The sequence below is a fragment of the Diceros bicornis genome, chromosome 2 (genome assembly GCF_020826845.1).
Source record: "Diceros bicornis minor isolate mBicDic1 chromosome 2, mDicBic1.mat.cur, whole genome shotgun sequence".
NCBI classification, from domain to species: Eukaryota; Metazoa; Chordata; class Mammalia; order Perissodactyla; family Rhinocerotidae; genus Diceros; species Diceros bicornis.
In genome coordinates this window covers 86,604,203-86,616,808 of record NC_080741.1, presented here as the reverse complement: position 1 = coordinate 86,616,808, position 12,606 = coordinate 86,604,203, and the positions used below count along the sequence as shown (strand labels likewise).

The window sequence follows — 12,606 nt, the reverse complement described above, 5'->3', positions numbered from 1 at the left end:
AAGAATGTCATTGGGATTCTGATTGGGATTGCATTGAATCTGCAGATTGCTTTAGGTAATATAGACATTTTAACTATGTTTATTCTTCCAATCCACGTGCATGGGATGTCTTCCCATTTCTTTATGTCATCACTGATTTCTTTCAATAATGTCATGTAGTTTTCATTGTATAGGTCTTTCACCTCCTTGGTAAGACTTATTCCCAGATATTTTATTCTTTTTGATGCAATTGTAAATGGTATTATCTTTTTGAGCTCTCCTTCTGTTAGTTCATTATTAGCATACAGAAATGCAACTGATTTTTGTAGATTGATTTTGTACCCTGCAACTTTGCTGTAGTTGTTGATTATTTCTAATAGTTTTCCAACAGATTCTTTAGGGTGTTCTATATATAAAATCATGTCATCTGCAAATAGTGAGAGTTTCACTTCTTCGTTACCTATTTGGATTCCTTTTATTCCTTTTTCTTGCCTAATTGCTCTGGCCAAAACCTCCAGTACAATGTTGAATAGGAGTGGTAAGAGTGGGCAGCCCTGCCTTGTTCCTGTTCTCAGAGGAATGGCTTTCAGTCTTTCCCCGTTGAGTATGATGTTGGCTGTGGGTTTGTCATAAATAGCCTTTATCATGTTGAGGTACTTTCCTTCTATTCCCATTTTGTTGAGAGTTTTTGTCATAAATGGATGTTGTATCTTGTCAAATGCCTTCTCTGCGTCTATTGAGATGACCATGTGGTTTTTATTCTTCGTTTTGTTATTGTGGTGTATCACGTTGATTGATTTGCAGATGTTGAACCATCCCTGCATCCCTGGTATAAATCCCACTTGATCATTGTGTATGATCTGTTTTTTTTTTTTAATTTTTATTCATTTATTTTTCCCCCAAAAGCCACAGTAAATAGTTGTATGTCATAGTTGCACATCCTTCTAGTTGCTGTATGTGGGACGCGGCCTCAGCACGGCCAGAGAAGCGGTGTGTCGGTGAGAGCCCGGGATCCGAACCCGGGCCGCCAGCAGCGGAGCACGCGCACTTAACTGCTAAGCCACGGGGCCGGCCCTTGATCTTTTTAATGTATTGCTGTATTCGGTTAGCCAACATCTTGTTGAGGATTTTTGCAGCTATGTTCATTAGCGATATTGGCCTGTAATTTTCCTTCTTTATATTGTCTTTGTCTGGTTTGGTATCAGGGTCATGTTGGCCTCGTAGAATGATTTAGGAAGTGTTCCATCTTCCTCTATTTTTTGGAATAGTTTGACAAGGATGGGTATTAAATCTTCTTTGAATGTTTGGTAAAATTCACCGGAGAAGCCATCTGGTCCTGGACTTTTATTTTTTAGGAGGTTTTTAATTATACTATTTCAATCTGTTTACTTGTGATTGGTCTATTCAGATTCTCCATTTCTTCTTGGTTCAGTTTTGGGAGGTTGTATGAGTCTAAGAATTTATCCATTTCTTCTAGATTGTCCAATTTGTTGGCATATAATTTCTCATAGTATTCTCTTATAATCCTCTGTATTTCTGTGGTATCCGTTGTAATTTCTCTTCTTTATTTTATAATATTATTTACTTGAGCCTTTTCTCTTTTTTTCTTGGTAAGCCTGGCAAAAGGTTTGTTGATTTTGTTTATCTTCTCAAAGAACCAACTCTTTGTTTCATTAATCCTTTCTACGGTTTTTTTTGGTCTCAATTTCATTTATTTCTCCTCTGATTTTTATTATTTCTCTCCTTCTGATGACTTTGGGCTTTGTTTGTTCTTCTTTTTCTAGTCCTGTTACGTGTAATTTAAGGTTGCAATTATTTGGGCTTTTTCTTGTTTGTTAAGGTTGGCTTGTATCGCTATGAGTTTCCCTCTCAGGACCGCTTTTGCTGCATCCCATATGGTTTGGTATGGCATATTTTCATTTTCGTTTGTTTCCAGATAGTTTTTGATTTCTCCTTTAATTTTATCAATGATCCATTGGTGTTTAGTAGCTTGTTGTTTAATCTCCACATTTTTGTCACTTTCCCCGTTTTTTTTCCTGGTTGATTTCCAGTTTCATAGCATTATCGTCTGAAAGATGCTTGTTATGATTTCAATCTTCTTAAATTTATTGAGGCTTGCTTTGTTTCCCAACATATGGTCTATCCTTGGGAATGTTCCATGCCTGCTTGAGAAGAATGTGTAGTCAGCTGTTTTTGGATGGAGTGCTCTGTATATGTCTACTAGGTCCATCTCGTCCAGTTTTTCATTTAAGTCTACTATTTCTTTATTGACTTTTTGTCTGGATGATCTATCCATTGATGTAAGTGGGGTATTAAGATCCCCTACCATTATTGTGTTGTTGTTAATGTCTCCTTTTAGGTTTGCTAATAGTTGCTTTATGTACATTGGTGCTCCTACGTTGGGTGCATATATATTTATAACTGATATGTCTTCTTGGTGGATTGTCCCTTTTGTCATTATATATTTCCCTTCTTTGTCTCTCTTAACCTGTTTTACCTTTTTTTTTTGTGAGGAAGATCAGCCCTGAGCTAACATCCATGCTAATCCTCCTCTTTTTGCTGAGGACGACCGGCTCTGAGCTAACATCTATTGCCAATCCTCCTCCTTTTTTTGTTTTTTCCCAAAGCCCCAGTAGATAGCTGTATGTCATAGTTGCACATCCTTCTAGTTGCTGTATGTGGGACGCGGCCTCAGCATAGCTGGAGAAGCGGTGCATCAGTGTGCGCCCGGGATCCGAACCCAGGCCACCAGTAGCAGAGCGCGCACACTTAACCACTAAGCCATGGGGCTGGCCCAAACATGTTTTATCTTGAAGTCTATTTTGTGTGATATGAGTAGGGCAACACCTGCTTTCTTTTGTTTGCCATTAGCTTGGAGTATTGTCTTCCATCCTTTCACTCTGAGCCTGTGCTTTGCTTTAGAGCTGAGATGTGTTACCTGGAGGCAGTATATTGTTGGGTTTTGCTTTTTAATCCATCCTGCCCCTCTGTATCTTTTGATTGGAGAGTTCAATCCATTTACATTTACGGTAATTATTGATATATGAGGGCTTAATGTTGCTGTTTTGTCACTTATTTTCCGGTTCTTTTGCATTTCCTTTGATTCTTCTCCCATTTGTTTCGGACTGCCAATTCACTATGGTTGTTCTGTCTTATGACTCTTCTAGTTTTCTCTTTGTTTACCATATGTGATTTTGTTTTGATTATTTGTTTAGTGGTTACCTTGAGGTTTGTGTAAAAAATCTTGTGTATGAGATAGTCCATTATCTGATGGCCTCCTATTTCCTTATACTAAGTCAATTCATTCACTTTCCTCTTCCCCTTCTAAGTCGTTCTTATTATACCTTATTCTATCTTGTGTTGTGGGTGTGTGTTTACAGTGATTTATTTTTGGTGAATTCCTTCCTTTGATCTTTGATTTTGGTATTTAAGTGGTTGCTAACCTATTCCGGTAAAGATCTACTATTTTTCTGAGTTTGTCTACCTATTTTTCTCCTTGCTCCAAGCTTCATATTCCCTTTCTCTTCTTTTTTTCAGGCCTGAGGGCCTTCTTGAGTATTTCTTGTAGTACGGGTCTCGTGGCCATGAACTACCTTAGCTTTTGTTTATCTGGGAAAGTTACTATTTCTCCATCATATTTCAAGGATACTTTTGCTGGAGAGAGTATTCTTGGCTGACAGTTTTTGTCTTTCAGTATTTTGAATATATCATTCCAGTCTCTCCTAGCCTGTAAAGTTTCTGTTGAGAAATCCACTGAGAGCCTGACGGGAGTTCCTTTGTACGTCATTTTTTGTTTTTGTCTAGCTGCCCTTAATATTGTTTCTTTGTCATTGACTTTGGCCAGCCTTACCACTAGATGTTGTGGAGTGGGCCTTTGCCTGTTAACGTATTTAGGTGATCTGTTGGCTTCGCTTACTGGTATTTCCTGCTCCTTCCCCAGATTTGGGAAGTTATCAGCTACTATTTCCTTGAATAGGCTCTCTGTTCCTTCTTGCCTCTATTCTCCCTCAGGAATACCTATAATTCTTATGTTACATTTCCTAATAGTGTCAGATATTTCTCGGAGACTTTCTTCATTTCTTTTTAGTCTTAGTTCTCTCTCCTCTTCCATCTTAGGCATATATGTATTCCTATCCTCTATATGCTAATTCTTTCCTCCATATTGTCAGCTCTGTTTTTTAAAGATTCCAGATTCTCCTTTATCTCCTCCATTGTATTCTTCATTTCCGTCATCACTGACTGGTTTGTCTTTATGATTTCAACCTCTTTTGTGAAGAAACTCCTAATCTCATTGAATTGTTTGTGTTGTCTCGTATTTTGTTGAGTTTTTTTATGATAGCTATTTTGAAATCTCTGTCGTTTAGGTTATGGATTTCTGTGTCGTCAGGGTTGGTTTTTGGGTGCTTGTCATTTTCCTTCTGGTCTGGTGATTTCATGTACCTTTGCATTGTGGTTCCTGTATTGGCTTTGTTTTTCCTCATCCTGGAAATATCTGGTTGCAATCTCCACCTGCCGCCACTGTGTGGGGGTAAAGGGCTGTGTAATCTGAGATCCCTGCGCTCGGCCCCAGCTGTTTGCTGCGGTCCCCTACTCGCTTGGTCTGGTCTGGTTGGCTGAGCTGCAGGGTCTGGCTTGCGGCAGGGGGTGCGGCGGGGGCCAGCTCTCTCTTTTGCCCGCTGGGTCCCTGGCGTGGGGGGCTTCTCGTTCGCCCCTCGTTATCCGCTCTACCGGGGTGCTCAGATGTTGATGGTACCCCGTAGCAGTTCTGAGTCCTCTGTGTGGGAGTTTCCCACTGGCTGAGAGAACCCAAAGAGGTATGGTTTCCCCACAGAGGGCCGCCCCTCTCCCCTCTCTGGGAGCCGCATGAACTGGGATCCCTGATCTGATGAGGAGGGAGAGGAGTTCTCCTTACCTCTCCCCACCTCCTCCAGGGGCCCAGCACATTCCACTCTCAGATGTGTGGCAGTGTGGATCTTTCCAATCTTTCTTTTTGCTGTCTAGGATTCCATTGTTGGTCTATGACTGTTCCTTTTGTTGTATCTTATCAGGGGAAGAGTTCACAGGAAAGCTCACTCCGCCATGACGCTGATGTCACCTCAGTCTTTATTTTTGTTAATGAAATTTATGTATGATGTCTACACGGTTCAGAAAAGTTCAAAATATTCCAAATGTTTACCTGGTGTCTCTGATTGCGCTAACCCAGCCCCTAGCTCCATAAGACATTAACCACAGCCCTGCTCAGAACACACTTAACACATTTTCTTCAGCTTACAGGAAACCACAACAAGAGGAAGGAGGAGATGGCTGAGACATGTAGTCAAAACAAGTTAAAACCAGGTGAAGACAACATGGCAGTCTGACTTGACCTGACACAGACCGGTCCCACAGCTCATTGTACGCTCACTGTAATACATTACCATGCTACATAACACACCCACTAGCGCCATGACAGTTTACAATTGCCACGGCAATGGCAGGATATGACTAAATGAGAAGTTGATTTGTGAACCTAGTTCCCACTTCTCCATTCTTTGGCCATTGAATAAAAGCTTGTGCCATTGACCGCTCAGCTTCAGTTTCATTTCAAATCCGCAGCACCAAACAGGAACACTCCAAGGAAGGGATGGATTGCGGGTAGGAGACCCACCCGTGGGCCCCTCCTTGGAGCTCCTCTGAACATGGGTTGGAGTCCCACTGGAGTGAGGTGAATCTGGTAACAATTGGACTGTTTTTACAGCTTCATTTACAGTGTGGATTAAATTTGGGTGAGCATTTGAAAACGAGAAAGTACTAAGAATCTCTAATTTACTTAATAGATGATTCCATCTCAGGAATAAGAGACATGTAAACTAAAATGCATTTTTGCTAAATTTAAATTTAAATGACAGAACCATACATAGTACACCCACTTCAGGGAACCCATCTTTAAAGTAACTCTCTGGTAACGCCTTTTGGAGCTTCAGTGCAGCTGGAAGAGAAGCGAGTGTACCTTGAAAGCCTTGTTGGTGTCTGCGGGCATGGCCATGGCGGCTCCAGTCATCTGCTCCTGCATCATCCGTGACTGGTCAGCAGCTGCAGCACAAGACAGTCCATGAGTGCCAGGGCTCAGCAAGCACACCGCACCCTCGAGGAAGAACAGTCCTTACACAACACTTACAGACGCTCACAGGGGATTAGAGAACCACATGACAGCTTCACTGACTGGCCCTGTTACACACTGGCTATGCGACCCTGGGAAAGTCACTTCACCTCTTCTGAGAAATGGGGATGATAATAGCAGGAGAAGAAAGATAACTACAGGAAGCACTAAACTTTATTTTAAATTGAAACAACAATAACAACAGCCACCAGTTACTGAGCCACTACTGCATGCTAGGTACTTCACTAAGTGCTTTACATATTCTCCCTCATCCACTCCTAATAACAAATTCTGAAGTTAATTATTAAGGTCCTGTTTTACAGATAAGCCAACAGAGGATGAGACTCGTTCAGTAACTTGCCCAAGGACCCCGCCATTAAGCAAGAGAGCCAGGACTGGGACTGGCAGGAACTCCAGCCAATGACCTAACTGATAAACCAGTCTTCTCACAGCTGCAGGTTCACAGGAGTGCACGGCTGGTGCTGCTCCTCACATGAGGGTGTCAGATTTCGGGGAACTAGATATTGTCCCTGGGATTGCCAAGGAGAATTCAGAACTGCAGTCTGACCCTGGAATTTTAAGACTCTTGGAATACTTCAGAAATTTAAGAACAAGTTTAAGGAACGAAGCATTATATTTGATTATCCTAACAAATAGCACAGCCTATATGATTTTTCTGGCCCTAGCACGGATGGTTCATCCATTGAAGTATTTGCTTATTAAACCTGATGTGCTTCTTACCATTATCTTGGCCAAGAATCAAAGAGTAAATGCTCCGAAGCCCAAAGACATTGAGGAAGTACCAGGATGCAGAACTCACCCTAGCAAAGCAAAAGTGAGACAATGTAAGTAGTTATTTCAGAATTAATGTAGTTCACGCTTTTCTACCACCCATTGTTCAGAGTATGTAAAGAAATCACCTGGGGTAGGCTATATTCATCCAAAGCACAACCAAAGAAGAAATACAAGTTATGAAAGCAGTCTTACAAACAGTTATAGCTCTTTGCAGGCAAACTCTTACTTACAGCTATACAATAAATTCTTCTGCATTCAGTAGCAGGAACTGAACTCACAACTGGTGTTCTTCATTTTATCAGGGAATGTAAGCTTTGCTTAATTTAATTTTCCTTTCTACATGAGTTTTCAAGCCATTTATTGTTTTTAATTATAAAAACAATACACACTTGTTATATATAATAAATGCAAACAACACAGAAGTACATAAAATAAAAATTGAAAGAGGCCTCCTGTCCTGAATCCCATTCTCTAAAGGAAATCACAAGTGTTGGTGAGCTTCATACTGACAATTAAGGATTAGAGATGGCTTTCAGGAAACACGTGCATATAGAAGACTGCAGCTACTGGGGAAGCCATTCCAAGTTTTGAACTTTATCACTGAAGCTTTCCTTAGCTTAGGTTTCCCATCTTGCCCCCATAAAACAAATATGCTTGCATATAATAAAAACTAAAAGGAGTATGAGAAATGATACAGGGAAGAAATCTACACTTCATTCTAACACTTGGGTTACACAACAGCAGGGGCCTATTCTGGTTACTCCCTCAGGTTGCAGGTAGGTAAATGACCTATCTGTACATAATGTTGTAGATCTGTATCTAATAGTCAGCTAGTTGTACACCTGGGTTCCAGTCTCCTTTGTCCACACAAGCATGTCAATCACATACCTGCCCAGATGCTGAGAAAAGATAAAAAAACTTTTCTTGAGCCTGTGAAGTTTTTGTTTAGCCCAAATGAGACTGGAAGGTCAGGTTTCATCAAGTCATACTACTCATATGAAGTACAGCTTTTCTCCTCTAGTGGAACTGTGCACAGGCAAGAGTCTCCCAGCGCCTGGTCTGTCCTGCCCCCCACACAACCAGAGACTGTTCTGCTCAAACTAAAGAATGAGTCAAGATTCCTGCTGGTGACCCCCACTGCCCATTCTCCCCTTCCTCCTCTTGTCTGGCTTCTTTTTCATGCCAGTCTCTGGGAAGCCATAGACAAAACAGTCTGGAGAGACCACATGAAGAAGCACTACTGGGTTCCAGATGCTGTAGCAGTGTTCTAAAACTTTTCAGATTTTGGGTTTTATTACTCTGCTATAAAAAATAAAATGGTAAATAAGACATGAGTGCTGGATTTGGACAGACTTTGTGGTTAAATCTCAATTCCTCCACTTACTTCATAGGGTTGTTATGAGGATAAAATAACATATGGAAAACACCTAGCACAGTGACTGGTACCAACGGAAAGGATTAATGTTACTACTTACAGTAACGTATTTTGGAAAAAATAATACAAACATCCACCCCCATAAGCTCCAGGGTATTGCTAAAAGGTCTGCCTTGGCCAGAGTTCCTGGCTTTATTTTTTAGCTTTTCTGGGGTGGACACATCCACCCTTCCACTCCTAAGCCTCAAGAAGCTAGAAAAAAGAGGCTGACACCTTCTATCCTTTTTCAAGACTCATATAAAAGTCACCTTAATCCACCTGTGGCATTTTGAGTGGAGTTTCAATGAGAAAAACTCCAAAACCCTATTCCAGTGAAGTATGAAAACTGGAAGTCCTGTTCTTTAAGAGCCACTGGTTTTAGATTTTGGTTTGCTTTTATTAAATGAAAGAAAGCCCTTACCAGGATGCATCTAATGTGAGTAGTTCGATTCCTTGCTGTAGCATAGGCTTAAAACGGAGGGTGAGTGGAAATGGGACCTTGGCTGCAAAGAAGAACGAAAAAGTTCACAATCATTCCTAGCTTCTTTATTTTCAGAATAGTTTAAATGTGAACACACACATTCTTTCCCTGAGGAGTTGGGAACTCTGTCCCATACAGAGTTTGCAAAATGATTTCCACAAGGAAATTTGCGTCATTTTCTGAGGAAATAATTGTCAAATGTCACTGTACTATAGAACCTGAACAACTCCAGCTTCTCCACTGCTTAAGAAGCAGAGACTCGGGGCCGGCCCAGTGGCGGGGCAGTTAAGTGCACGCTCCGCTGCGGTGGCCCGGGTATCAGATCCCAGGCGTGCACCGACATACTGCTTATCAAGCCATGCTGTGGTGGCGTCTCATATAAAGTGGAGGAAGATAGGCACGGATGTTAGCCCAGGGCCAGTCTTTCTCAGCAAAAAAGAGGAGGATTGGCATGGATGTTAGCTCAGGGCTGATCTTCCTCACAAAAAAAAAAAAGCAGAGACTCAAACTGAGCTGTGACCTAAAATCTGAAAAGAAACTTGCACTAATCTGTTAAACCCAAAGTGGAATATATACACACAGAGAACTACATTACTAAGAAACCAAACGGATTCAAACCAAATCCAAGCAACTTATAAACAAATAGACAAACGACTTACCCCAACACCTAGAAAATGAAGTCAAGATAGAAATAGGCTTCCCCACATCCTACTCAACCAGTTTAGTTTTGGATACAAACTAGCAAGACACTCAGTCGAGTACCTATTTAGTAGAAAAGCATCCTTCGTGAACTTACAATCAGTTTGGGATAAGAGCCATAAAATCATAGCATATTAAATTTGTTTGTTCAAAGAATGGTATCAGTTTCCACTAGAGAACACAGAACCTATGATACTAGTATCTTATAGCGGCACTTGGATTTCTCTGAACAGGGCCATGTGAAAGAATCAGAGATGAAGTAAACCTGAAGTCCTCTGGCGCTGTAACTTACTTGTGACAAAGCCTGAAAATGTCATGTTGATCCATCCACCAATAAGAATCATAGGGAGGACATTTGTTACATTGCCTTTCATCATGTCTGTGAGCATAGTGGGATCTAAAAACATAAGAGAACAACATTTTACCACTGTCGGCACGGACTTCCTCCTGATTTTCTGTAAATTTGTAATGCACCTGATAACTAAAGTAATCCAAGTTCATTGTAAAAAGTTCAAACAACATAGAAACACAGGATGTAGACAGTTCCTCTGAGCCCACTCTCTAAACACTTTTAACTGTTTGTTGCATATCATTCCACCTTTACATATATATATAAATAAAAATATACACACATACCTATACATGTATATACATATACATACACACAATAGTTTCTATGTATATACAACAAAGGGATATTATGCTTGCTATTCTGCTTGCTAATTTAAAACATTACTATACTGTGAATGGTACTTCCACATTGGTATAATGTCTCTCATTATTTTCGATGTCTGCATAGGAGGCCACTGTGTGGTCACACTCATCACTTTTGGGTGGACCTACAGATTATTCCCAATTTTTTTTTGCCAATAAACAATGCTGCCAACAACTATCATGTACATAAATCTGCATGTTTATGCAAGCATTTCTGTAAGAGAAACTCTTAGAAGAATTTCTGGGTCAAGGGGTTTGAATGTTTAAAATTGACAGATACCATCAGACTGTCTTTTGACAACAGTGCAACAGCCTAACTTCCCATGACCTCCACAGTAGTGGCTTTGATCAAGCTTTTCCATCTTTGCCAGTGTACTGGGCTAAAAAGGACATCTTGTTTAATTTGCATTCCATGGATTTTAGTGAAGTCAAGTATCTTTTCATATATTTATTGGTCTTTTGTTTCTTGTAAGTTTTCTAAAAGACTTATTAAAATCAATTCCAGTACCTTCTGTCTGTGTTTAAAACAGCTGCTTCTCTCACCTAGAGAAACGGGTACTACAATGAGAGGACAGTCAATACAGAATAAAAAATTATTTTGTGTTATTTAAAGGTGCTGTATTTTTCACACGACTGGGATCAGTGAAAGTAAGAAATCTCTTAAGAGCAAAACTTGTAGGGTGGGCCAAGCAACCATGTCTGACAAGAAAATGGCTGGTCTAGGTACGAAGTAGTGAGAGCTCCTCCTCATTCAGGCAGCAGCTGGGGGCCATCTGCCAGAAACGGGATCCAGCACTTGCTTGGAGCTGGGATTGGAATGCTTTTACAACCGTGTGCCACAGAGCCTCGGGTCCTGAGGAACAGCAAAGAGGAGAGACCCAAGGACAATGGCTCTAGCCTCCCCACCCCCTCAGCCAAGGGCTCTTTTTTTAAATACACTGTCTACAATGGGGTCCCCAGAAGATTTATTTGAAAAAGAGAACTCCACTTCCGTAGATCCCTGTACTAGAGGATCTCTAAGGTCCCTTAGGTTGCTATCTTCTACAATTTAACACTTAAATAAAACGACATCCTCCCTGCCCTCCTTTCCCCAACTCATGTTAAAAATCTTCCTTAAAGATGAGAGGAGGGAATAAACATACCAGTCATAGGAGAAGGAGGCACTACCTTCCTTTTAGTTTTTTTGAAAAATCCATCCTCTGGGTTGTTGAAGTAATATTTTCGTGTCAAGAAAGACTAGTAGAAAAAAAGACCTTTTTAAGTCGTAAAACTGTGATATAGCAAATTGTCAAATTATTTCTCAGAGGCTTAGTCAGAAGGCCCTTGGAATATGCTGTTACACTCAAAGCTGGTAGCCTACTTGGCAGCCAACCTGACACTTTAGCTGAGTCACATTTAAAAACAATTTCCTAAGAAGGATGAAGTCACAATGACAGCAAACACCACCAGGCCACAGCTTCATTACCGACTTGCCAGCCCTCAGCTTTCCCCAAAGAGTCCCCTTATAAAACATTCAGATATCTACTGCCCTCAACAGTGAATCATGGAGCTCTTAATAAAAGATAAATGAGTACCTGTTTGGGAATGTATTTTCCATTTTCCCTGAGGACTCTGCTTCGAATTAGGACTTGACTGAAAAATACAACCAAGACAATGAGATTTTTAAAAGTGATAACACTAGAAGAAAATGAGAGAATAAAGTAGAAGACCTATTTAAACACAAGAGAGGGCTTACCTGGCAACAATCCTGTGCGGAAACTTTTCACACAACACAAATATCTTTAAAACCAATATACTATATTTAACGCAACAATCAGGTTTCCAAAAAAGCATTTTTCTGAAATGACTGTGTTTCTGCACATCAAAGATTTCTGAGGTAGGCACATTTGGCATGTTACACTCAGCTTTTTCTTACTTTATAATGAGCTAAAAAGGAACTTTCTCTGAGTGAAAAGAGTAGCAGCTAATGTTACTCAGAAGATTTGGGGGCAGGAGGAGGGAGGAAGGGTGAAGATAAGGAAGGAACTGTTTAAACTCCCCAGAGAAACGAGTACAGGACTTGACAGGGTTGTTATCTGACAGACAACAAATAGAAATTCCATGCAGGATGGAGTTAGGAAGCTCTCAATAAACACATAATGAATTAATAAATGAAATTATTTGGTGATATTTGAACATAACTGATCATTAAAGATAATAGAGTGCAACACAACAAACGGCTGGTATGAAGATACAAAGACCCAACAAAAGAGACATCAAAATACTAATTTTTTCTAGGTCTTAAAAAGTTGTTTTAATGGGGGGGAAAAGCCCTTAAGTTAACAGAATTCCTTATTGAAAAGAAAAGAAAAAAATAACCCAGACAGAAATGAACACAAGAAAACT

At 40.4% G+C, this 12,606-nt stretch overlaps 1 protein-coding gene across 2 annotated transcripts in view; it reads right to left on the bottom strand.

Moving 5' to 3' along the window:
• Positions 1-12,606, bottom strand: part of LOC131420009 (ER membrane protein complex subunit 3-like) — a 38,761-nt gene that overhangs the window by 13,626 nt on the left and 12,529 nt on the right. For both annotated transcript variants that reach the window (XM_058565689.1, XM_058565679.1), the window contains exons 2-7: positions 11,796-11,853; positions 11,364-11,457; positions 9,800-9,904; positions 8,749-8,830; positions 6,860-6,939; positions 5,969-6,051 (exon numbers count right to left, since the gene is read on the bottom strand). In XM_058565689.1, the coding sequence (XP_058421672.1) occupies positions 5,969-6,051; positions 6,860-6,939; positions 8,749-8,830; positions 9,800-9,904; positions 11,364-11,457; positions 11,796-11,853 (502 nt within the window). The remainder of the gene's footprint in view (positions 1-5,968; positions 6,052-6,859; positions 6,940-8,748; positions 8,831-9,799; positions 9,905-11,363; positions 11,458-11,795; positions 11,854-12,606) is intronic.